Raw genomic sequence first — 27,402 nt, 5'->3', positions numbered from 1 at the left:
TTAAGAGGTTTCACATGCACAAGAAGTGTATTGTCTTATTTTTGTCAAAGCAAAAATTCTTCTCAAACTTTCAGAAGAAAGCATTGCTAATATGTTTAGGAAGGTACTGAATCTTCTCTGCTCCTGTAAGGCCCAGTTAGATGACAACCTCATAATGCTCCATGCAGCAATGTGTCTTTGGCAAGTAAGAACCTTAAAATAAGTCAAAAGGTAGTAATGGATTGAGGCATGGACTAAAGACTTACTCTTGGAACAGGAGTCATCGATTTGCAAGAAGAATCCCATACTCTCTTTTTGGATATCAAGGATTTGTCTGAAATTTGAAAGCCTATTTTTGTCATTCTGCTCATCTGTCTGTTTACATGGTTCTTCTCTTTCTCAGCCCACTGTTAATGAAAAAAATTTCCGTACTCTCTGGAGGGATATTTTGCATCATGGCAAGGTGATGACAAAGATCACCGATGTCCTTGATGTCCCCAAAGGGTGACATAAACTTTCAATGATTTCAAGATTTGCTGTGGATACAGATAATCTTTTCGAAAAAGGCTTATAGACCACATGGCATGAGGGACACGCTCCTTGGCCTTGTTTCCAAAGCCAAAGATGATATGCTGACAGTACAGAGAATAATCACCAAAATATCACTTGAAGGGGCTTGAAGGTTGTCCATCAGTCCCATGCAGATGAAGAATGAAGTTAGCAGCCACCTGTGAAACCAGCTCTTCATGGCCAGGTGAAATCCCACAAAAGATGGTGGCAGAGAGGCAACGACAGAACAAACTTCTCCGGCAGGGTATTCTCTCATGAGTCCGTGCTTTCTCCCAGGATGTCTAGACTGCTGCCTGAATTGACATAATCTATTCCATAGCCACAGCCTGTGTTATGGGGCAGCCAAGCGATATCCCTGGCCAGGATTCCCATCTGGTTTTTGAGGTGAGGAATTCACACTGCGTGGTTCTCTTTACCAGCTGCATGCAAACTGTGCGCTGCCTTGTAGCCCCCAGAATTTCCTTCACCTGTCTCTTTTATTTCTCTTTGTCTGTCATTGGTGTTCATATTTCTTTCCAAATGACAAAGTACTTGGCCAGGAATGCTTTCTAGTTATGGAATTCCACAGAGATTTTTGTCAACATTGCCCGTGTATGGAAGTTACAGTTTTATATGGTCAGAGGAAATTTAACTGTGGCACTGGAAAGAATAACTCTTGTGACATAAAAAGGTGCTATTTATTATCTTTATGGTCCTTGCAGCAGATGCAGGCACCTCGTTCAAAGTCGTGCCAAGGTTAAAGATCCTGTGTACATGCTCAGAGAATTGTTGGTGGAATATGTTTTGGTTCCATAACCATGATGGGCCTGATCGACAGTGGTCTATGCAGAATGCTTAAAAGCTTTTCCATATGACTAGGAAGTCAGGAGTTGACAAATTTCCTCAGTGTTTATAATTAAAACCCAGAAGAAGATACTAAACAGTTACTGGTTTCTATGTTGTGGTCAATATTAAGATTTATTGAGTTGAGAACCAATATTGACTGAGAGGAAACTAAGCTTGATTTTTTCCCCTAAGGCCTCCCAAGTCTGGATATTGACTGAAAACAGAAGGTTGCATGGCATAAACATCAAACCTTTTGCAAGGATAGGAACTTGTTTCTTCGTCTTTCAGAATGACTCAAAATTTTCTTACAGTATTTGTTGCAATGCTTTACATAAAATAGGATTGAGCCTTTTAATTGTGGCTATGCCCCTTTGGCATACAATTGTTGGGGTTACGTAGAGTGCATGAAAATGCTGGATTGGTAGCCTAAGGGAGGGAGTGTTGTGTGTTGAGTGGGTACGATATGAACAGCAGTAATAGGAGCTTCTTGTGGTGTCCCACTGTTATGTTTCAATCTTGGGCTGTGACAGCACAGCCTACTGAAGTCCATGGTTGGTATCATCCCCATATCTATCCAGTCGTTGACTACGTCTCAGAATTACTGCAAGCAGTGTGGTGACTTTTGTGACATGGATGACTCCTTGCTGGGAAGCAAGAAAGCACAGCTGAACTCATTCCAGGTCACCGTTGCTGTTGCTTTTGTGTTAGAAGTTTTATCATTTAAAAACATCAGGTGCCTGAAGAGAAGAGAGTTTGAGCCAGGAAAGTCAGAGATCAGAGCCTTGATCTCATAAACCAACATATTACGTGACTATCACTCCTACATATACAGCATATGTATTTTTGCCTGCTTCTGACTGTTGCCTGAATTATATACATTGCTAAAGATCTGAACACTGCGATTTTTTTTTAACAGTCTCTATGAAATTAATCTCTTGCAGATGCTGGCTTGAGGCTGGCAGCATCCTTCATTTTCAAGCTTAAGGTACTAATAAAATTCTTGAGTCTGCTTTCCATTCAGATGTGAGAAAACCCTCCAGTTTGACATGAACTAACTCTTTGATTCATCTTTTGTTGAGTGGCGAGAGCGGGGCTAGTTCATCTCTCAGGGCTCTATACAGGATTGTATTTCACAAAGTAGCCCAATAACCCATTCAACAGTTAGACCCAGAGAAACAGTTTAGCCAGGAGTTTTTGACGCCTCCCTTGGCAGCTTGGAGCCTGTCAAATTACATGGTCAGACCAAATTTAGGCTTCCTGGTGGCTCAGCAAAAGGATTGTGTTGTGAGCTGAGTGTGGAATGACCAAGAGAGGATTACTATGCTTATGTGCAATAGGAACAGAAACAATTTTTGTGATATTGGGTGTCAACTGCAAGAAAACCAGCTTTATCTTAAGATTAATGGTATTTCTGAGAGCTGGCAAAGAGACATGAGGTTTAGTTTTCAAGGCTTGAATTAGTTTTGTCCTCCTCTCTTGCAGCGTCTGCTGCCTGATATGAATGGGAATGTTCTGCAAGCACAGTGACACTCTTACTTGTCCTTTTGGCTCAGGAAAATGCATTATGCCCTGGTAGCTAGTGTTTCCAGAGAACAGTAATAACTTTGTAGAGAGTCTACCAGAAGCCAGTTGCCTCAATGTTAAAAATTTTTAGTGTTCCCTTATATATCTTGTAAACATATCTTTCTGTGTAGTAATCCAAATGAAACTGTGAAAGTACCTTTTTTTTTTTGGTTGACCCTTTGTTTTCCCCTTTTGCAGTACAGGTGTGACAATGATGGAGGAACACGTTTACAGGGCTATGGGGCTGCTGGAAAAAACGATCCCTCCCAGGGCTGTTCACAAAGTGAATCATTAGCCTGGCTGTAACAATAAATACCACCACAGAGAACATGCAAGGATTTATCCAAAGGTCACATTCACCCAGAAGGTTTCTCTGCTGAAAGAAGCCCGCAGCTGTGTTAAGATTAAAGAGTGTTAGAGAACCAGTGTGTGCGATTTTTTCACTCTGGGTAAAATATGAGCTGTTTGTCTAACAGCCCCAGCTGAGGGATGCTAGTGTCAGACTGCCTTGGGGCTGTCATATATATTTCCAGTGGGTTTTTAGCGTTCAAGAATAATCTCCTCTTTGATGCATTTATCTGACACATCCTAAGCTGCTGCGATGCCCAGGAGGAGATCTTCTTCCCGCTATTCTGAGAACTTTGATCGTCATTCAGAAAAGGGAAGCGTAATGGGAACAGCCCAAACAAATGACTGAGGTCAAAGTTGTGTCCCAAAAATGGAAGTAGCCTGAACGAATTGCTCACCTTCTCACTTCGATGTCCTTAACATGCAGTGGGACGGACTACGACGTGATAAGAGTTTTATCTGCAGCAATAGGCAGCTGCTTGGGTGAAAAGTTGCTGATGGGCTTCAGTGAAAACCCTTTTGTGAGTTTTTATGCCTGCGTATAAGGACACAGTCATGTAGTTCCGTGTACGGAAACACCTCTATGGCTAATCTTGTTAACCAGCTTCTCCTTTCACTGGTAATATTTTTAAGTCAAGAGGAGTGGCATGGCATGAGTTTAATACTGATTTAAATGGAGAAGCAAGAATTTTGCCCTTAGCAAAACTCTTTTGTGGTGCATCGTAGCCCATGGTTGCGTGATGTCTCCCTTGGTCTCTTTCTAGCAGATGGCATAGGTTTTCTCCTTCCCAACTGTAAGCTGGCCTGGCTCTTTGAGCTCAGGCAGGGCTCCTCGTGTCATTCTCAGTGGTGGCAGTCCCTAATAGATGCTGTGGAAAAATGCTGTGGTGGCAGAGAGGGACCTGCAGTGTTGCTGTACTGAATGTTCCTCGGGAAGCAATTGTGGTTGTTGCATCTGTGGACAGTAAACAAATTAATCTTCTGCCATTTGTGTTGCAGAAAACACCAGAGAAAAGCCATGAGAAAGTTTAATACAATTTTAATTGCCCTTTGTCATTTCCTACCCACAAGTCATTTAATTCTTTATCAGAGGACTCCACATTGGAGGTGCACGTGTGGTGGGCATGAGGGAGAGAAGATCTGTTGGTCTGTCCTCCTGGGTTTCCATTGGGAGTTGATTTTTCTGAAAACACTTAGTGGCATGTTTTTGCTCTGTATTTTAGAGAAGCTTCAAGTGATCATCTCGTGAGAAGTGATCCCTACCAGGGACTACACGAGAGATTATGGGCAAATATTCTGACAGCCCAGCAAGAACTCTTTAGCAGCCAGTTAGCATATTATGTATTTACAGCCAGAGGCATTAGAAGTGACCTTCAGACTGACATCTCTCTCAGCAGTGTAGCCATGATGGTTGTTTGGATCATCTCTGAACTTGCTTTCCCTCATCGTGATTCCACATGGTTCTTATGTGGGCTTGGTCTGGAGAGTCACATAAATGATTGTGGGTTGTTATAAGAGATGGGTTTCCATGTGTGATAGCCTTCAAATATGGAAAGCTGCCACGAGGCACAACAGGAGGAGAGAGGAAAACACCTGGGGCTGAACTGGTGTCATGTTTCTATTTTACTTCTGAAAAAACCTAAGTCTATATCCAAATTGCACAAGACAAAATACCTTCAGTTTGTTGTCTTAGCGTGTGCAGAGCTCCTAGGGGACCTTAGTTAAATCAGAGCACATAGCTTTTGGCAGAAGCTCCAGAGGTTTTTGGTTGTTGTGGGTTTTTTTCCCTTGTTTAATACACAGGTGATCCAGTCTTGATGAAGAAGAGCAGTACTGACTTTAATGTAATATTTCTCTGTGTTATTATGACACTAAATAGAAAACGTGCAAGCACTGCGATGATATACTCAGCTGTAGCCCAGTTAGATGCAGAAGACCAGAGTCACATTACAAGGAAGTAATCCCTTTTCTTCGGGTTGTGAAGGGCTTTCATTTTGAATCTCCAAAGTTTTTTAGTAAGCATAAAATTTTTTTGACACCTTCAGGAGCTGGCTGATGATTTGGAGATGGGTGAATGGGAGGTGTGTGGCTTCGTCCCAGCTCTGCCCTGTGTCATATATGAGCCAGCCCCGGGATACCTCAGTTGAAATTTTAATATGTGAGTATGCAAGATAAAACCTCCGAATTCAGAGACAAATGGTTGTCAGGTGCTACTGTAGAGTCTGTGCAACTCCACTGACCATATGGTGCAGGTGGATTATCAGCTGTGCAGAACGTGGGTGGCCATTTAAACCACTTCCATGCCCATCAGTGCAGAGTTTTGGAGATGCACACATTGTACCAAAGACTTAAAACATGCGCCTGAACCACACAGACAAAAAGTACTTTAAAATTTATTTTGGATCTCTTTTAGACATCCACCCTTCTTCTCTGTGTCTCTCTGGTACTCCAGCTCTATTAATGTATGCTTGCAAAAGAAAAACCATAACAGAATATCTCTTTAGAAAGAGATTTTGAAGCAGTGACCTTCTTCTGAACTTTACATCATGGTTTCCGTTGGCCATCATGCTTGGAGCAATTTGAAATTTCCTGGCGGCTTATCCATTGGCTCAGAACTGGGGTTTTCACTTTGTCCTCATTGCCCAATTAGTGGGCAAAGAGCAGAAGTGTGCTTGTGGAGGGGCTTGCTCTGCTGGGTTGAGGTCTCCAGTGAACCCAACAGCTTTGCTAACGTCAATGGTCTCTGTTGAGCTTATGGCAGCGTTTCTGGGGACTGTGTTTTATGGAAGGCAAGTTGGAGAGGCGGGCTGTAGAGGTTAGGTTTGGCACCTTTTTCAGTTGATGACTGGAGTGGAGAGGTTAGCACCCGATTTCAGAGTCCCTATGAGCTAGGGAGAAAGTCCAGTGCTGCGGGGAGCAGCTGGATACTTGATCTGCAATTCACAAGCGAAAGGTATTTGCCACTTAGCTGATCTCTGGTCTCTCCGTTTTCTGACTCTCATGCTGTGTGATTCCCATGATGGTTGGAAACAGCAATAAAAGTGGATTTAGAATGGAAAGGTTCAGTTCTGCCATGTGGTCTTTTAGAGTGCCATGGGTTTTCCTACGTAGGTTTCTGGGAAAAGGGCTGCTCCAGAGGCCAGAGGTGTTTGCTTCATGTCGTAGGAATTTGCACTCCAACCAGAACATGGAGCAGTTGGAAGTTCCCTGGAGATAAGACTGTGAGTCTGACTGACAGCGCAAATGGGATATCTAAATGGAGACATTTATTTTGACTGCTGCTGTGTAAATGGATGTCTTCACAGGGATCGTCCCTTCGCGGTGCAGTACATGCAGAGAACTAGGACCACGTATTGCTGATTATTACTGGCTCCAGGGGATGCTCTCAGCACAAGCCTGTGGCACGGCAATTTCTATAGCTCTCCTCCACTTTACATCAGCTCAGGGTCAGACCTTAATGGCACAGTTTTTGTCTATCTCACTGCAGGTGAGATGATTTGTGTGAGGCCACCCCAGGAAATTGTACATACAGGTTCACATGTCTATTCAGGATTAACAGAGAAGTGTGTTTTAAGCCTACCCTAGAGTGCTGTGCAACTGCGTGTAACGAACCACAGGGCCTGCGACTTCTGCTACGTAAAACAATAGAGCTGTTTTGTTTGGTAATACAATAGTATTAACAATAGTTATGAACAATTATAAGAGTAAAGAAGCGTTGCTCCTAGCCAAGTTCTTCTTTTCAGCCTTTAACCTGACAGGTCCCTATTTGTTTCATGAATGGAAAAACATCTCTGGGTCACTTTATTGCACAGAAAACAGGAAAAAGAAAATATGTGCCGGGATTGTCATCATGACTGATGGAGTCTAGTCAGTTTAACAGATTTTTCACAAAGTTGCTGGAAAACTGCTGTCGTTGTATTTCAGATTAGAATATGGGACAGCGCTTGTTTCTTCTGTTGTCAAGACAAACTCTCCATTTTGATTGTCACCCCCCCATGACCCCATTTTTGACATGGATAGCTCAGGCCTGATTAATCTGAAATGACGCAGCCAAGACCTTGGGCCAGGAGGGCGTATGTCTAGAAAAATCTGGTAAATACTGGACAAGTAACATGATAATAGTAATGAGGCGGGGGCATCTTCCACCTCTGTGCATATTCCCCGCTGCTTTTGGAAGTCAGATGGCAGCAGACTGTGCACTATGCTTGCCCGTGTGGAGGACTGATATTTGGAAAAGCTAGATAGCACATGTCTGCAGTGCTCCAGGCAGCATCAGAGGAAGCCCTAGGAAGCATGTGTATCCCAGAAACACAATTCATATATCACTCTGTGGTCACAGGGTGTGATCCGTACATTTTGTTCATCCTCAGGAACGCACTGGAAGTAAAAATAACAAATGAGAGAGAGGCTCTGCCTACCATGCAGAGACGGTCTGGGGCGTAGGCTCGATAGCGGTGAAGCAGAGTGATAGGCAGGACATCAGATGGGATCAGAGCCAGCTCTGCCATTCTCACCCTGCTGAAGACCTGACTTGTGTCTTATGTGGGACAGATCACTTCCCAAACTGTCACCATTCCCATGCCTCCCCATGAATGGATCCCTAAAGGGAAGGTAGAGGTTCCTTGATTGGATCTGCCCGTTGCCTTGAACTTGCAAAGAACAAACTTAAGACTTGGCATCATTTCTCTCTTCCATCCCCACAGATGCGAGATCTGACCATCTTTAACAACTGCCTCTGGTTTGAATCAAGCCTGGGGCTGAAAGCTGTTTGCATTCAGTGAGCAGTATGCAAGTTGCAATAAATGAGATGGTGACTTCCCCCTGTTATTAGACATTTGCATAAATAATTATCAGCAAAGTGGTATCCTCAGCAGAAGCTATGTAAAGATCCTGGAGTCTTTCCCCACCTGTCCAGCAGGATCATTGTCAGTACTCTGGAAATACATTGCTTCACCTCATTTAGTGTTAAGTAGGAGATTTTAATGCCAGGGCTCTCACTCTGCCAGTGTTTTGTAAATACAAAGTTTAGGATTTTTCACAAGTTAAAAAGTATACAAACTGCACAAGCTTAGCAGGAAACATACAGGGAAAAATGGCATTTCAAGCTACTTTGACTTTAAAAGTATTTACAGTATCAGCACATGAATGTAGTTATGCTTTGTGTCTGTAAATATTTTTTGCAGCGCATTGGCTTATGCTGTGCATTCACTTTTGAGGCTCCAAATTTCCCATGTACTTGTGTGTGAAATGAAGTATGAAAACAGACCATGGGAAAATGAAATGCTTCTGAGGCTTACCTGCTGATCTCAGGCATTCAGGGCTGCTTGCTATCATTGCAACTTCTGATTGGCATAAAAACCACCAAGTGGTAGGTTGGCTATTACCCTCATGGAGTTCATGGTGAAAACAGCAAGGTGTTTGTGGGTGACCAGCTCCCTCCCTGCCTTGCAGTTTGCGGTCTTCGGAGCACGTCAGCAATGTATTTTGAATTTCCTCAACTTTGGATTCTATTTGAATGTAAAGAGAAGGGAGAAGAGCACTTTCTGAGGTGGGTAAGGGCAGCTGAGGCAAGAGGGAGGCAGGGGGGACTCCTTTATCTGGCATCACCACAAAAGCATTGAGTCAAGGCCTGAGGTTAGTTAACTATGAGACCACCACAGCTCCCTGACGAGCCTCCCAAACCAACTGATGGGCTGTCTAGCTGGAAGATGCTTTGACACCAGTTCCTTGGTGCTGCAGGGCCAAGGTGCTCCATAGCTGTGCAGTAAGGGACTGAGTCCGGCCACACAGTCAGGCAGGCTTATGGGCTCCACTGTCCCCAGAACAGAGGCTCCACTTTGCTGTCCTCCACAGCTCTTCTTGTTCTTCTTGCTACTCTATTTCATTTTCTGCTTTGAATGTCAGGGTTTCAAAGCAGACTTGGGAAAAGACATGGTTTTCATGTGATTTCTGAAGATAGATACAAGCTCTGTGAAGGGCCAGATGTAGGAGGGTTAGGGGGAACAGTCTCATAAATTGTCACTGGTGAGACTGTGATCATATGTGATATTATTCCACTGCTGAAAACAAATATAATGTGTTACTGCAGAGCCAGATTTGGGGCTAGGAAAGTTGGGTAGAGATCCTTGCCTGGGGCTTTCTGTGAATCTCCGCTCTTTCTAGTGAAACCGGACTGATTTATGGTTGTGTCTGGAAACTAGAAGTGGCCCAACATGGATCCAGATCCAGAGGCGAATGTCCTTAAAATTGAGTGTTCCATTGTGCGTATGTGCGGATATGTGTATGGGGAATGGAGAATGAGTTTAGTTTGTTACTAAATTGGAACAGATGTCGGATCTGGAATTGGAGATTTCGGTTCTTGTCCTTGTGCTGTGGAAACAATGCAATGCTATCATTTCAAGTGGCAAGTTGGAGCTGGTGTGCGAGTTAGGTCTCAGCTTTGTTACCCTCTGAGCTCTGAGGTTTATCCAAACTGAAATACAAAATACAATTCAAATGTTATTGTCTCGGAAAACCAAAATGGAAGTAGATGTTGGTAACAAATGTTGATACTCCTATGGACAGAAACCTTTCAAAGTCCCTCACACTTTAGTACTGTTCTTCTAAATGGATCAGACTGTGTGGGCGCCTTGAGATCATATATCAAGTAGAAGAACTGCTTATCCTACACATGGTAGAACTGAAAATTATATCTTTTTTTTTTTAAGACTTAATCCTCCTATTCACTATTTTGAAATATGGCTAAGGACAATCCTATATGAAACAAATGGACAAAACCAGCATACAAGAGAAAAAATAATGAACTTACATACTGAAAGGGAACATTTTATTCTCCCCAAGTAATTCATGCCATTTTATGGTTTATTTGAAATGAAGTAGTCAGTCCTGGCGGGATAGTGAGCAACTTGGCACATGTGTTCGGTTGCATCCATGGAGAAAAGAAACAGCTCTTTCTGGAGAAAAGTCAGTATGTGAGTATGAGAGAACTTTTTCAGAACTGGTCGTGTAGGATGAGACGTCAAAAGCAGCTGGTGCTGGCCAACCATACCTGGCATTACAGACAAACAGAATTTTACCCTGGGCTTCAACAGGGACAGAGTTATACCAACACCAAGTGTTTCTGGAAAATCTTAACTATGAAAGAGTCTTCTTTTCTCAAGCCAGGCCGTGGAACCAGTTTTTCGGGAGAAGGGAGAAGTTGGCCTGAGGTTAACCACCGCATGCCCAGCTGGGACCAGCTCAGAGATGGTGAATGTAAAAATGCTTAAAATATACTCCTTAGCCAAAGCTAGAGCTACTTGCTTCATATCCAAACACGCTTAACAATTTCTTAGAAATACATTTAGTCATTTCCAAGTCCTAGCTACTCTTTTATTTAACCGTAACATCAAAAAGCCTTATTCATAGGCTAGGATCCTAGGGTGCTAGTGTCAAGCACAGATCAGAATCTCATTGCTGCCCTCAAAAAGTTTAAGTTTTAAAGATGTGTTTGTCTAGCTTTGCAGAGTTCAGGACAGTCTGTCCCATACAGTATTATACATTGTTCTGCAGTACTGAGCTTCATTTGATAAAGAACCAGCCTGCTTCGCTGCTACAGCTTCCTCATCAAGCTGCTTCCTCTGCTAACATTTCAATGGGATTGATAATTGGGTGTATTAAGAAGCAGAGAGAGGAAATCATAATGGGGTGTCTGTAATATTTCCTATCTTCAAGTGTCATGTTCTCCAGCCTTTCTCCTTGCTCTTGAGAAACATACAGTCGGGTCTCACTAACTCAGCAGAGTCAGGTCAGAATGCTGCTTACATGGAGTACCCCAGGGGGCTGAAAGCGCACACAGCAAGAAGTTTGTTTTAGGACTTACTAGATGGCATGCTGCCTTGGAAGGCAGTGCTGTAGTATAATCATCAGGATGCCTTATAAAAACAGATCTGAAGGAGTACAAAGGAAAGCTATTTGCAATGCACAGCAATACATTTTATTGAGCGTACACAACCAAGAAAGGGATTTTTCTGTACTTCTGAGCACATCTGTAGACACCCCTACAAGTATATATGCGAGGAAGTTCACTCTGCCCAATATGAAATAAAGACCAAAGAGTAACAGCATGGGGGCATAAAAATGAATGTGACGGTTTGCATAAAAAGTAAAGGGGGGGTAATACTCTGTTTTTCTGAGTTTCATTTCTAAACATTTAATTCTGACCACCTCAAGTCTTCCTGCATTTTAACTTAACTACCGCCTTTTTGTCACTTCCCGTCATGAAAATTGTACAACGTTTCTGTGAGATGATAAACAGGTGTTACTTTTCATTCTGGCGGCAATGGCATTTTGGTGCAGGATGAAATAATCCTACCATTAAATAAGAAGCTCACAGTGGTGTTGTGAAGCTTAATTTGTTTGGAAAATGCTTTGCAGTATTCAGATGAAAGGCACTCTGGATATTCAAAGTATTATTACTGCACAGCTGGTGGTCTACACGCTGCAGATGTTTCTTCCATGCTGTTGCATGGTTACTTAAGTGGCTTCTTAGTGCAGATGTTCACGAGTGAGCATGCACAACCTCCTCCGCCTATGTTTTTTGACACGGATTTTATTGCTGCTTGACTTTTGATCTTGAAAAGAATATTCCTCCACCGGTGAGGCTGGGGTTTTGGTTTTTTGGTTTGTTTTTTTTTTTATTTTTTTTTAAGGCTAGTAGGTGCTATGTGAGTGTGTGACTACTCCTTGTTGGTTCAGCCCCCATTGCAAACGACAGCATCTGCAGATATTTACTGTGGGCCTTTCTCTTTAGCCTCCATTTCCTTCTGTGGCTTTTACTCATTCCCACAGTGTTTGACTCTGGGGATTTTGCCTCTTCTGTTAGTACTCCATCACCATCACTCTCTTCATGCAGACGTGATGATTCCCTTTGTACTCTTTGCCCAGATGGGATCAAGAACTTCATTGCCTCTTGATTCTTTCTTTCCATGGCTGCTGCTACTGTTACATAAAGGGATCTCTAAGAACCGCTTGACTTGCCCTTCACAACAATATAATCTCTCTGAGAAGATTTCAAGATAAGACGAAATTCTAATTTCTGCATGTATGGTGCTATTCTAGTGGAGAGAGGCAAGGTCTGACTGCAGCTGACATCCATGCAGAGTGTGATGATGTGCTATTTGATTTCATAAACCTATTTGATGAGAGAACAAAAGTTAAAATTTACGTTCCTCTTGTGTTGCTGTAATAGCAGCAAATGGCAAGATATCCAGTGCAATAGAAGGACAAATGAGTAAACAAGACTTGCCTTACTAACTGATGAGCAACACATAGCCTATTGCATTACTGACCTAGGAGTAGAAAAGGAGCAGATCTGTCTGCAAACACAAAGAAAGAGTAAAGTACAGGAGGACGTTACCAGTTCTGGTTAACATAGATCTTATTTACAAGATTCACACAGAAGACAGAGAACATTTGGTACAATATGCTGGAGTGTTTCTTCTGAAGTATTTTCAAGATTAGATCTCTCTTGGCAGCACGTTCACGAGCCACTGTCTTGCAGCCCAGATATGGCCACATATCTCTGGGACAGACTGTGAGAAAGCAGAGGCTCAAAGCTCACTGCATCCACACAAATAACTTCAGAGAGAAGGAGATATCACATCACTTTCTGTAGCACTTCCTGCAGAATTCACAACAAATCAAAGCAGAAGGCTCAGTCTTTACCTAGGAAAGTTAGATCTGAATGGAGACACCTTAAGAAGACTAGACTCTGGCTACATTGTGAATTGTGTCTTAAAGACTTGGTCATTTCCCCTGGTGTTTTAGTGTGTAACAATTTGCCAGAGCTTATGAAATCTTCTAAATGGCATCCCTGGAGACCATAGCTACTTTTATACACAGAACTGATATGGTTTATGCAGATATATACAAGTTTCTTTATGCTCCAGTGATCCTACTGAAGTGTCTCGTCCTTTCTCTGGGTTCATCTTGGTCGGCAGAGCTTTCATTCTGCCTCCCTAATGTGTCTGAACTGTAAGAATTGCAGAATTGCTGCAGATACGTGTAACAGGATTTACTCCACGTTACTTCCCTACCATTGCCTGTTCCAAGTGGACAGACGTATGATGCTGTCACTCGTCCAGATCCCCATCTTTTCTTCTCCTGGGCTTCTGGTACCGCAGTTATTCCTCCTCTTTCAGTGCAGCTATTTCTAATATTCGTGTGCCCTGCATCACTGAAATGGCAGAGGGAGCAGGGAAGGAAGGGAGGAAAGAGGGAGGGAGGGAAGGAAGGAAGAGCTTTTAATGTTATCTCATTACTCAGTTCATCTCCCCTGATTCATGACCAACACCTCCTCCCCTCTTCTGATATATTCCTTTGCTCATTCGGATTAGGTATCTCAGCTGAAATCTAGTCATCATATGGGTAACATTTGGATGCATATAATCTCATTTATTATCATGTGATCATCTGTGATTTACTATTGCTTGGTAACAAAGGTTTCTTTTGCACATGATAGAAATTGCATTAAATCACTCACCCTGGAATAGTGGCTGAAAATCAATCGGAGGGGCTTTTACTTCTGCCACTTTGGCTTGAGCTTGAAAAGTTTCATACAGTAGCTCTGCTAGGAATAGGCTGGGCTTCCTTACTAATGTAATAAAATGCAGACCATCCTAAGGGGATGAGGGAGTTGCATTCCAAAACTTGCTCTGCAAGTGACTGAAGTTTAATGGAAAACTTTGAAAAGATTCTATTAAAAAACAATTTTCCTTCTATATATCATACGCTCTATTTCATGCTTTTCCTGCTCCCTCCTTTTTTTCCTTACTGGCACGAAAACAGGATCTTTGTTTTGACAGAGCTAATCTGATCATGCTTTCATATGGGCCCTCGGGCTCCCCACCTGTGGAAAGATCCATGGGAGCAGAAAAACTACAGAGCGGATGCCACATGCTCACCTAAAAGGGAAGAAATCAGTGTCCTCCCGGTGGTGTGGACTGTAAACATTGTGGTTCCCAAGGACCCGTGGAGAACATGAACTATGAATCCTGCGTAACCTTCAGCAACAGTTTTTCCTTCCGTATTGCCTTCTGGGATTTCCCTCTCCTGTCAGCTGGGCTTCTTCAGGAGACGTGCTATATGGGCTGCTTTGCCGCAGCTGTGCCGCCTCCCTCTTCCCGAAGACTGAAAGGCACACTCAGCGCTGACAACTTCTACCCGCAAGCTTCTCTGGTGACAAAGGTTTAAAGTAGCTTGCAACCACTGCCAAGTTTGACAGCAAGCTTCATAACAAAGTGGTACAGCTCTGAGATCTCTCCGCTGCTTCTGTGGGGAGGCCAGGGAAGACTTTATGGAGTGAAAAGTGATGGAGAGAGAATGAACTGCTTTGTGCCTCCATCAGGCAGCACACTCAAGGTGGCTAACATTGGGCACTGATCTGCTCTGTAGAGTCCCTGCCTAGACAACAAAAAGAGGCAAAGTCACATTCAGATGTTTAGGATTTTGTATGCAAGACGAAGCGCAGAATTTATCTTAGCGTCTTTGCCACTGGACATTACCCACAGATGAGCAGGAAAATAACCCGTGATGGTGACCATTCTGTGACAGGGAGGGTTTGCTTATGCTCATGGCCAGCATTTCTCTTTAAAGACTATTGATTCACATCAGAGCTGTCATTGTATTTAGCCAAGTAAATGACCGTGCCCAGACCAACATACTGAAAGGTAAGTTTGTCATGGAGGAGAACAAACCTTGGCTCTGTCTGCTTGTATCATCTCATCCCACCTCACCCAGAATTAGGTCAGTCTGACCATAACATTCATGTGGCTTCCTCTGGCTCCCAGGCCAGGCTGATATGTTGTGGAGTTACTTATGTCTAGTATAGGAAATTTTAGTTCATAGCATTTTAATTCAGGAAGCTTGAATTTAATGTTCAGCTGTGTCCTGAAAGTGTCTGGATCCTTCAAAGCCTTGAAGTACAGAACTGCAAAAAAAAGGCTGATGACAGTTCTGAGTCTTGGCTCCTGTGTTGTCAGTAGGAAAATCCTCATCAATTTAACTGGAGACAGCATTTCCTCCACTGTATTTTCAGGCTCTGTACAGTGTTTTGGAATTGACATCTTGCACTCAGGAAGGTTAAAGAACTGTGGTAGTACGCAGAGCATCTCTTATCCAAAGCTTTCTGCTTATGAAGTAGCAGGCAAAGCCAAACTGACCAGAAACCAGGTCTCTTGTCTCCTGTCTGAGTCCTGTATCACTATCTAACTGTTATGCTCACTTTCTCCTTCTGGTCTATTGAATCTTGAATGGCACCACGGGAGCACTGCTGCTGTTTTAAGATAGGCTTCCTCAGTGGGCAGGAGGACCTCACTGTCGGGATGCCAGTTGGGTTTATGCCCGCCAATGCCCACATGGTCTTGAGAACATGCAGAGCAAAAGCAGAGGTGCCTGAGGAAATGTAAAGGCAGGAACTAAGTATCCAGTGAGAAAAGGTCAGCCTTGCTGGGGTCAGGACAACCAAACCAAGACCGTACTTTTGCATTTGGGAGTTTGAATTCTGCCTAAATCAAATTTTATGTGCTTATGTCTTTGTGTGGGTCTGGGCCAGGACCACACAGGAAGCCATAAAACCAGAAACAGAGCGGTTTTTTAAACGTTTCAATTCAGGTAAGCTGGCTCTTACGCCACTTTTTGCAACTCCTATTTTTAGCGGTTATCTTTGATTAAGAGCAAACAGGGAGACCTCTGAGATGAATTGCGCGGTGAGCATGTGACAGGCTGGAAGGGTAGCATGCTCAGTGAGCCTGACTTTGCTGAAACAAGATTTTGACTCTTGGTTTGTAAAGGGAGCAAGATGAGGAGGAAAGCTGTTTTCTAAGTAGTGGTTTCCTATCTGCTCTTTCCCGTGCTCTCTTTCTTTCATATTCCATCTGGAGCCAGCAACTTTTTAAATGCTCTGCAGCCACCTAGAGGAAAAATATGCTTGATTGAAGTTAATTATATATGGGTTAAGCCGGGAAGTGGGCTCTGCAGAGTTTAAGAATGTGAGTTTCTAAACTAGCCAGCCTGTTTATTATTATATCACAGGACCTCCTTGGAAATATATACAGTGAATCATCATCAAAAGCTGAAGATAACTTCAGTTTATGTTTACACTTCAGAAATATTTCCTGCTTCGTGTTCTCATTGTGCTTGTTATTGGATATGACATATTTTTATGACAGATGATAGCATAGCAGGGCCACGATATATTTTGTCATTAGAGAGAAGGAGATGATCTGTTTTAAATTTTTATTTTAGAAGATTTAACTCTTGTGCTATTTTATATATCTATCTCATGGCTATGGCAATATGCTATTGGTATATCTACATGGTTTATGTTTCTGTAGGGCCATGACTTCAAAACCTCTCAATAATTTTTGAGGTTCTATCTAGGATGTTTATAAGCTTCTGAAAAATCTCTGGCTTTTCTCAGATGAGGACTGTCACAAAGAATACACTAATGGGCTCTCTGTCTACTAGAGTGAAAGCTGATGCAGTCATATTAGATTCATTTAGTCTATGCCGTATTCGTTTGCACTGTATGAAACATAATAATAAAGTTTAACTGTTGATTGAAAGTACCACTTGAATGCTATAAAGTTAGATATTAAAACATGTCTGCCTTTTTGAAATTGAATTGAAATGACTGGTTTTTCCACTCTCAAGATAAGATATGACAGTTCAGTCTCCACTTGTGCCTAAAGAACTGGAGACTGGGTGGACTCTTCTTTAAAAATCAAGTCTAGACATGGAGAAAAAGATAAAATTTTATGTTAATTACATAATGCAAAAGCTCAAAATGATGATGGATTTTCCATGGTAGCTATGCCAGAGGACACTGAAAATTCCATTACGATGGAGTGACTCTGTCATAGGCCAAATTCACATTAGCAGTGTAAGTGCTAAGCTAAGCGTGTGCACATAGTTCCCTGTAGAAGTACTAGTATGGATACTGAGAAGGTCCACTAAGACATCCTCCATTTCTCTTCCACTCATAAAAAAGACGATATACACATCTGAAATACCAGTATGATGTGGTCAGTTGAAGTAGCTTGAATACTGCTGCATTGTGTCAGAACAGGATAAATAATAAGGAATCTTATTGGCTTAAGAAATTCAAAACAGGAAATTATGAAATTTAGGAATTTTTCTAGGTTGTGGCTTCTAAGGGGAAATAATGGGCTTCTCGAAACACAAAGTAGATCAGTTTGGTCAAAACACTGTGCCACAGGGAGTCAGTGATGGGCACACAGGTTGTACACCTTATGCTATTGGGCCTATGAAAGATGGGATTTTTGGTAGAAAACCCCTTGGGAGGTGACTTTCTTTCTGAACTTTCTTTCAGTAAATCCATAGAGCACCAAGAGATTTTTCGCCAGAAAGCCTTGTAAAAATGCATGATAAGCCGTATCACGTAGCATTAGACATACAACTACTGTAATCTTTACTAATTATGTGATGCATATTTGCAAGTGGATGACTGCGGATATTAATTAACTGAAGAAATACATGTCTTCAGAAACCAGGTTCCAGATTTTGAACCTTCGGTGTCAGGTTCTAGGTGATACTCTTAAATTTGCCTCTGCATCTGTTGGTCCAAACTTTTTGTTGCAAATGACCTCTTCATAATGAGTTTGGGAACTCTGTCTGTTCTAAAGCAGAGTTATTATCGTCCTTGTATTTTCCAGCCAGATATACAAACTACAGATCATACAACATACAGGCAGCCAAATCCTTTTAGCAGTGATCTCACCAAAGAAAGTGGAACAATTTGTATGTACACTGCTCAGGTGCGCAAGTAAAAGAGAGCATTTTTTGATGGGCACAATTCAATGTGATAATGAGCACTTGTTTTGAATGGGTTAAGAAGCTTATGCTGTATGTCCTCTTTATTCCAATAGTTCCATATACGATGTTGTATGTAATGTGCACAGAGAACTGGTTTTTAACTGTTTCACCTCAAGCTATATGCTATATATGAGCTTAAACTCAAACCACTTGAGTTCTTATGCATACAAATATTTATTTCAAATGACAGGACTTTAAAGGTAAACTCTGCATGGCCCAACACAACAGAAAGAGAGGAAGAGGAGGTGAAAACTCTTTCCCACTTTCTGAAAGTGAGTGGGAGTGCAAGAGGTCAGCTCTTCAGGGCTGTGGATGGCGTTTCCATATTCTGTTCGAGTTTCTTGAGCAAAAATACACTCTTTCTAAAGGTGGCAAGTCAGCTGCTCAACTGTACTGTAACTATCAGCTCTAGGAAATATTCTGAGTCACACCAGATGCTTCTTGGAGCCCAGCGTGGGACTTCATTGTCTTCCTCAGTCATGGTTCAGCTATTTCCCCACGGAGGGATTTTAGCCAACCTTTCCATTCTCAGGACCAGAAAGAACGTTTAAAGCCACAGGCGCCTGTAAGGATCCAAGCACAAGACAGAAAAAGCCTACTTGACACATTAGTAGGAGAATGATCGTGAAGAAAGAAGTAGGGAAGGTTGCTGTGCTTGTTCTGTTCTTTATTTGGTTCTTCCTCCTTCCCTCTTTTAATTGCCTTTACCACTGCTACTGCATATGTAGGCTTATTATAAATATGGTGTCAGGGTAGTGCTGTCCTGAGAACTTTAATTTTATTCAGTTTTAGAAAATGTTCCAGAATGTTTCGTTGTTCATTTTACCATATTCATGTGGGTAACGTTGGTTAAGGCAATAAAACACAATTCTGGCACAGCATGCCCTTTATTTAAAGGTTAAAAATACACATAGAACACTCTTTTTGGCATTTTCCAAAAGCGTTTGGATAATACTTTTAGCAGCACGTAGTATAGGCTTGTGGTGATATTGTGCAGCACAGTATGCTTTTTCAGAGGTCTACATGGACCGTCATTTATTCAGTGTCTGGAAAATACCGTTTTTGCTTACCCTTTGTGAGGAAAGTATGGGTTCTGACTTTTTTTAAAGGAGCTGTATATGCAATGAAATCAAAATTGAATCGCTCTCTGTCTCTACTATGTTGGAAATTACCAACAATAATTACCACTTGCATTTAAAGCATCCTTTTCCCAAGTTGACTGAACTCCTCTAAATAACTGCTTTGGAAGGGTGCCTTGGCAAGGCAGAGATGGATGTGGATATCTTGTGTGATTCTGTTTAATTATCTCTGAGTGCCAAGTCTATATCTGGAGCAGGAACAATGGCACTCGGAGTTAAATTAGGACTCTTCAACATGTGTGTAATGTGACTGCTATGCCCTAGAAATCTTAGATCACGTGCAGCCCTTGTCCTTTGGTGGAGTTGTGTATTTTATCATTTCTTTCTGCTTGACTCTGCGGGGCAATACACTCCAGGACTGACTCAAATTTGCACAAAAGTCGGGGATCAGGATGAAATTTGAATGTGTGATTCAAATGTCTACTGCTGCAAACTCCTCCTCTGCAATCTGCCCAAAATAACTATGATACTGTCAAGCATTATAGCCAATGCTCTCTTTATAGGAATGAGATTTCCCCATGGAAAGCATATGCCTGCAGTAGATTTGCTGTGCACTGTTCACCAAAGATGAGCTGTGAGTTCCCTTTCTGCTCCCACGTTTTTAGGGTTTTTTGGAGGCAGTTCAGCAGTGTGGGGGTTCCTGTACCATGGGGGAGTCTCCACTACAAAGCGCATGTGTGCTTCCTGCCACTTTTTCTGGGCGCTTTCCCACTTACTGGAAAAACGGGTCAGGGCACTGGTGATTTAACTTTGTTATGAATGCTTTTATCAGATCCCCAATTTAAGGCAATGTTACGATTGTTATGATGTGTAGGAAAAGCACAGAGGGAGTGCAGATATAGTTACCTGTTCTTGGAAGAAATGATCCTTGAAAATGACTGCCTCTGCTTCATGAAACAGTCTGTTCCCCAGGCAAGTGCTTTGTATGAATACTCAATAGATGTAAGGGCTTCTGTGTTTTCAGCAGCCTCCAAAATTACCTTCCTCATGAGTTATTTGCTGCTTTTGCATTAATGTTAGTAAATTCTGAAGAAAGAGAGAATGATCTTAAGCCTCTGATCTCAAGCCTCAGAGACATAAAAAGTCTCCAGCTCTACAAACCGTGCTTCAGTGCTTCAGTACTTCAGTAAGATTAAGCATGCACATACAGTCAAGAGAGAGCTTGCAATAGCAACAGCATGAGCCTTTCCATTTTACACTGGTATATGGCTCATCTTCTCATCTTCTTACCTTGTGAAATGACTTCTCTAGCAGGGGCCATAAATAATGGCAACTCACTGAAACTTTGTAGGAAAACCAGCCTAAATTGTCTTGTAACAACATGACTACGGACAGAAGCCATTGGTTTTTATTTTTCCTGTAAAGGAAGAGAAAGGAGGTCTAATTTTGGATCAGGAATAATAAATCCTGAGTGTTGCTGCTGAATTGTGAGCACTCTGATATGATTGTGGGAATCCAAACTGGCGATTGTGTAGAGTATGGCTATTTTCATAGCCAGTGCTAAATTAGGCAAAGCTTGTACTAAAACTTTGATTTGGCAAACCCAATAAGAAGTTATCTCAAGAAGTCTGTCTCACAGGATGGTGAGGCTGGAAATTAATCCTCCTCTGTAGGCAGATGACCCTTCAGGCTCTGGAGTTTGCAAGTGTACGGCTTATCCCCGGTACACGGGACAAACCTCTTCACTGCCTGATGTCTCTTCACTGCATAAAATGGATGTAGTCATGCACTATCTTTAATTGCTTTTGAAAAGTTGAGACCTACTGGTGGAAAGAGGAAGATGTGTTTTCCATCTGCGTAGAGCCACTTCTTGAAGGTACCAAAATGTTTGAAAAATGCACTGCATCACACTCCTGTTGTGAAATGTGAAAAAAAAAAATGCAAAAAGAAATAGTCCCTCCAAAAATAGCGGGTTCTGGTTTTGGATTTGTGTGTACTGCAAAGGAAGAGGAACTGCTGATGTTCAGTGAGTGAACATCTGCAATTTCAATCCCGCGTGGCACAGACTAAGGCTGTAGGCTTCATTGCTGTGATCTTTTCTTCTTCTTTTTAATAGTGCGTGTAGCACAGGACTCGATTCTTTGCCCTTTGTGGGACTTGGAGACTTTCCACGGTTTAATGGGAAAAAGGGCTGTTGCTGAAGGACTGTACTCATCCAGTTCGCTTTGAAGATGTGGCAGCAGAGTGTGTGTGTGTGTGTGTTTGTCTCCTTCACGGGTGTGTCCCACAGCTGCCGGATGCCTTCACTTTCATGGATTTCCCCTTGCAACAGTTTGTGATTATACACACCCAATTAGCTCCATCTCTGACACACACCCTGGGGGCAGCATAGGCAGCATCAAAAGGTATCACAGGGAGGCGCTTGGTACCAGTTGAGGACTCAGAGGTTGGCTGTGCTCCAGCGCTCATTTGGAGCAGGGACTCCAGATAAAGTGCACCATCACAGCCAAGTATTTTTTAGAAATGTAAATATGTCCTTAAAAGAAATGTAATTTTCTTTTGGACCGCAACATCATTGCATCTCTCTATGATTTCACTGAGGGCAGAGCTAAGACTGCCTGAAGTATCGTGTGTGTTTCCCTAGGTGGTAAAATGGCTTCATTTTATAAGTAACTTGTACTGCAGTCTTCCTGTAGGATTATTTCTATATGACTGTAATGCTTTGATGTTTAAGCTTCTGATATGTATTCTTAATTTTACTTCATTTAAGCAAATGTTTTGGTCTTGGTAAAGAGTCACAATACCTTGTGGCACAGAGTCTCTGTGAGTGTGCAGTATAGTAACTTGTCAGTACGGCTTCATTATCAGTATAATTCCAAAGTTTTACTAGAAGCCTATTTTTCTGTTGTTTGAACAGTACAGTTAGATTACAGATAAGTCTCTGCATACATGCAGTTAGTGTCACCAAATCTATTTATCAGTTTCAAAGGAGGAATGAAGAGGAGGCAGAATTTGGGGTAGTAGAGAATAAATTTTGAAATGTATCAATCACTGGAAAGGGGAAAAAAACAACCTGTGGGCATACTGAAGATTTTTGCAAGAGGAAAGGATTAGTACAGCACACCAGAATCAGTTTTTAAATTTACCTAATGAAGCATCCCGTAATAGCCCTCTAATACAACTGTAACAACAATGAATGTGAGAAATGTAATTATATGCAAGAAGAAAACATGTTTTGAAAAAAATACAGACACAAAGTCAAACTTGCCCATGGGCCATCACCAGCTCCCCCTCACTAGCCAGCCCCCAGAGGATGGACATCTTTTGCTTCCATGTCCTTTCCCAGAACTGCCCTTTGCCTCTCACAATGGCTATCAAACGAACTACGACCTGCTCTCTGCTGATTTCAGAAACGTTATAAAAAGACCCCTCTCCCCCAACCGCTAATCCATCTAACTACAATTAATATTAATGTGTTAAACTTGACAGCAAGGAATTTCATTATGAAAAGAAGGTTTTATTGTTATTGACTAGGCTTGGCAGCTGTGCATAAAGTTTCCTTTACTATCATTTTAACCTTAATTAATTAATTTAACCTTACAAACAATTAGCAATTGTAATTCATTAATAAAACCACCACAATTGATGATTGCTCCTCAGCCAAGCCTAGGGCTTGAGCCCAGCAGCTGTCACCAGGATTAAACTCTTCAGGAAAAGAAAAATTACACAAGCAATTAGGTGTGTAATGAATCAGAGGACTGTTTGTGTTGCACGTGGCTTGCTACCTTCCTTAGTGGACACCCGTGCTGAACACTGTAGCAAAAGTAGTGCGGATCCCAGCCAAAGTGGAGGTGTTTCACTCTGGAGTCTGTCTGGATGTCCAAGGCCATCTCAATGCCAAGGACTAATGGTGTTGTGCCAGCAACGTGCATGTAGGGGCTAAAGTCTCTGCACCCTCAAAGAGCGTGGCTGCCCTCCTGCAGACTGGGATCGGTGCCCTGGCCTCCCTAAGACCCCAGACCATGCGCAGGCTTTGTCAGGGTGCATGCTGGCCTTGCCATGAACATGTTAATGATTAAAAAGACTGGGTGATTGACAGTAAGCCTGGAGATTTCCTGCCCTGATGTGACCACCTGAGGTAGCTGAAGGTGGATTGACTCAGTGCAGAAGTTGGCGTCCCCCTCTGAGTAATGGTAAAAAAAAGTATTTACGTTATAAAAAGCAGAGTGGGTACCTCAGGTTTGGGATTTTATAATTTCTAAGGCAGGAAGTTGCTGAACACATAACCAAGCTGGCACTGGCAAGCACCCCTAAACACCGCAGGCATTAACAGTAACTAAATCTGAGTGGAGGGCAGTAAAATGTGATTGATAAAGGAGGCTAGCACAGAAACAAAAAGATGAAATGGTACCTTGATAATGTACTCTCTCTGTGGAGATTATTACAGACTCTCTTTGTGATAATAATTTGCTGCAGTAGCAAACAAGCATCTACTTCACTGTAAAATGAGACATAGACCTCCTAAATGGTGTGGGGTATATGGAGCAGTGCCTGCTGCAGGGATGCTAGCAAGAGATCACAAACATGTTGTGGCCAAAGGGAACAGTGTAAAGTTATTTAGTGTGTCATGTGAAAAGGTGACCCTTTGTGCTTATACAAGGTCTTTTATCAACTAACAACATCAAACAACGCCAAGGATGTTGTGCTAATCTGTTCCTTGCAGCCTATCAGCTCTGATACCCATACGGCAACATCTGCTACTGGGAAAGATGTAAAGGGACCTACCACATGAAATTACATTGTCCCTTGAAAGTAAAGTTATTTCAAATGAAAACCAGTGGTCTGTAAATAAAAACATGTTATATATATGATCCAAAGCAATTCTATTTAGCTACAGTACGTATATATCAGGTAAGTGCAGGACAGGTAACCTTTTTACATTAGCACTTATGTTGCTTATTTGTCACAGTGATTTTTAGGTAATTTCATGTTGGGGGTCCACTGAGAGTAAAATGATTAAAAGTTCATGTAAATGTCAAGCAGAACTGTCAGGTTTAACCATATGAATGGTCACAGAAATAGCCAGCGGCTTTGGCAAGGGGAAATACTCCTCTTTAAGGGGCACTGGTGGATATTCAGAAACAAGCTTGTCTGTGTTCAAAGGACCACTAATCCTCTCTCCTCATTTTGAATAAAGGGTTCCCAATGACTTGGGATTGTATGGGCATTAGAGCTCCTGATTTCTTTGACTGAGGTGTTTGCACCTTTTCCAAGCTAGTACCTATTCAGTTTCTGGAAAATTAAGCCTATAGACAATTGAATTTTTGGTCCATAGCAAGAGCAGTTAACATGGAGAGCTCGCTTTTTCCTTTGTCCTCTCAGGAACGGAGAAGTCCCTGGACGTGCCTGGAGCAGGGGGCTCTTGCCCACTGACACACAAGGTGCGTGCACAGAGCACCCTCAGTGGAAACCAGAGGAACTGAGGGCATGATTTTCACAGGGCCGAGTAGTATGTCTTCCCCGTGTCTTGTCCCTGCCTTCTATTGATTCCACTTGGAGCAGCAGATACTCGGCATTTCTGAATTTGTATTGCTGCGTTGGCAGAAGTATCTAAGCATTTTGCATATGCAGAAACTGCCGACTGCAAATCCGCCAGCTTTTGCCAGTTATATTTTAGGTCTGTGCCAAATGGGCACACGTTTTGGATGAGCTAACGTGAAATATAGTGGTGACATATGCAGTAGCAGTTTCACTTAAGGGCCATGTTAGCAGCTTTGCTCCCTGCCATGTTTTGTGGTGATTCCATCTTATGCAATGGAAGAAGATGGTGGTGTTAACAAGCGCCTGAGGGATTTCCTAACATGAGAACTGCTCAGTTATGCTGCATCACCCCTGCTCCTTTGGAGTCTTGTAAAGTCTGGCACTTAGTAGTGATGCTGCTGAGAAAACAGGCATATAGCTATTTTGGGGCCTTCAAAGCCGGGAGAGGCTGGAGGTAACCTGGAGAGAAGGCACCATTTCTCCATCCCGTGCATGAAAGGGCATGTGCTCATTGCCTGCAGAAGCCACCCACTTAACACTTCTGCTATTATTATTGGTAAAATTATTAAATTATTACTTTCCAGGGAATAAGAAAGAAGTCTTTAACTTGGGTTGAGACAAAATCATTGGAAAAATGGAGTTTGCTTTCTCCCACTGTGGTCTCAGTCCTCTCTGCCTGACGTTTCTTGGGTCTTCTCACCTACCTGTTTCTGCATGGTTATCTATCTTCCTGGTGCTCTTGAGACTTCTCTGCCATCCAAAGAGACTTCTCTCACATCAAAAAAGAGATGAGCCCTTGGGATGTGACAGCAGAGACGCGTTTAACTTTCTTGCCGTTTAGCACAAGTTGCTGTGGCACTGGATTCCATGTGACTGGAAAGTAAACAACTCCAAACCTCGGGCAGACATCTGCCAAAGCTTTCCTTGCTTATTTGTTTTGGGGCTTTTTTCTGCAGGTCCTGTGTGACAGACATGTGTGAGTGCCCAGTCCATAAAAACTGCTATTGTGAGTCATTCCTGGCGTACGCCCGAGCCTGTCAGAGGGAAGGGCTGAAAGTCCAGTGGGTACCGGAGCAGAACTGTGCAGGTAAGCATTTTGGGATTGCTTCTTTATAAGCCAGGACATAGACTAATAGGCAACTATCCTTTTTCTGGTGGAGGAGGATCAAAAAAGAACCAGCTAGGTAGGACTGGGATTGCACCAGCAGGGAAGTTGCATTCTGAGTTATGGAAAAAGACCTTACCAGGAAAGATTTTCAACCATCAAATATTAGAAATGTTTATTTTGCTGGAAATCTTTTCACCTTTAATGCTGCCAATCTTAATTTTATGTACTTCCATGAAGAAGTACCTGCCTTTTTCTTTCAGAGTATGTAAACAGTTGATTGCAGGTAACATTTAAACTCCTTTGACCTCCTGTTAAGGCACACTTATATTTCCAGAGACAATGTGCATATATGGTTGCAATAGGTTCAACAAGGGAAGAAGAGAGAATGTATTTAATGGGAATATTAAAATGCAAACCTCCATTAATTTTGGTACTTGGACCAGATTGCCCATGTGATTAGGACTGCATTAATTGCAAGTAATTGTGAGTAATTGTTTCCATGAGAAGTGGTGGCCTGCGGTCATGGGCACTTGAAGTAAAATGCAATATTGCAAATGATTATTTCCCCTGATGATGGTCTTATTAATTTAGGACATTCTATAATGGCATCGGTTTGCCTGGAAATGTATTCAGATTTATGTAAAGCAATTGACAGTAGTTGGAAAAAAAAATGGAGAGAAGGATACTCGGTGCTGGTCAAAGAGCTATTACTCTGTGGTCCATTTTGGTGATTGTGTGTGGCTCAGGGTCTACTCTCTCAACTTCAATTTCCTTTTCTGTTGAAGGCATGATAGCAGAGATGGCTGAGTGACAGAGCAAATTACCTTTGATTGACTGTTCCCAAAAGGCTCGGGTTTTTTTCTTACAAAGGCACAGAACAATCCAAACAGGGTGTCACTAAGTGAAAGCCCTGTTCAAGGATGTGGTCTCAGAGAGCACTAATAACATGTGTAATTTTAATTTATTGATCTGGTAGGAGATCCATGCAGAACCTGAAACAAGCATTCTGACTTCTTTTTTTTTTTTTTTTTTTTGACCAAAGCACTTCAGACTGAGACCTCGCTGTGGCAGATGCTGTAAAGAGAATAAAAACTCCAGTCCGTGTCTTAAGGAGTTTATACAAATGTTGGCATATCACGACTTAACTAATTGAGGCTTCTTTTCACATTTTTTTCTGGCATTTTACCAAAGACAAGAAAAGTTTCAAAGGCAAAAACAGTCCTTGAGAGAACATTATGAAGGAATTTAAACACACATCTTCCATTAAAGCTAATGAAAGAAGTGTTTAAATCCACGCAAGTTTTCTAATCTCAGTGCAGACTGCAGACTTCTAGAGGGAAAGGGGAAATCTTGTTAAGCAGAAAATACAGATAAGCTGTATATGGTCAAGTACCCTCAAAACACTTAAGCATCCAATGTCAAACAAGTAGTACCATCTTCTACAGTCAAGATAGCATTAAATTAAAGTACATCCACTGCACTTCATATGTTACCAGTGGCCAGCGTCAAGATTTT

The 27,402-nt window shown here is 42.1% G+C and overlaps 1 protein-coding gene across 5 annotated transcripts in view; it reads left to right on the top strand.

The window, feature by feature from the left end:
• The window catches only part of BMPER (BMP binding endothelial regulator), a 156,164-nt gene that overhangs the window by 114,697 nt on the left and 14,065 nt on the right, over positions 1-27,402 (top strand). For all 5 annotated transcript variants that reach the window (XM_063325511.1, XM_063325514.1, XM_063325512.1 and 2 more), the window contains one exon: positions 25,736-25,866. In XM_063325511.1, coding sequence (XP_063181581.1) covers positions 25,736-25,866 — 131 coding nt within the window. The remainder of the gene's footprint in view (positions 1-25,735; positions 25,867-27,402) is intronic.

Source organism: Chroicocephalus ridibundus, chromosome 2 (assembly GCF_963924245.1).
Source record: "Chroicocephalus ridibundus chromosome 2, bChrRid1.1, whole genome shotgun sequence".
NCBI classification, from domain to species: domain Eukaryota; kingdom Metazoa; phylum Chordata; class Aves; order Charadriiformes; family Laridae; genus Chroicocephalus; species Chroicocephalus ridibundus.
This window is presented reverse-complemented; position numbering and strand designations above follow the sequence as displayed.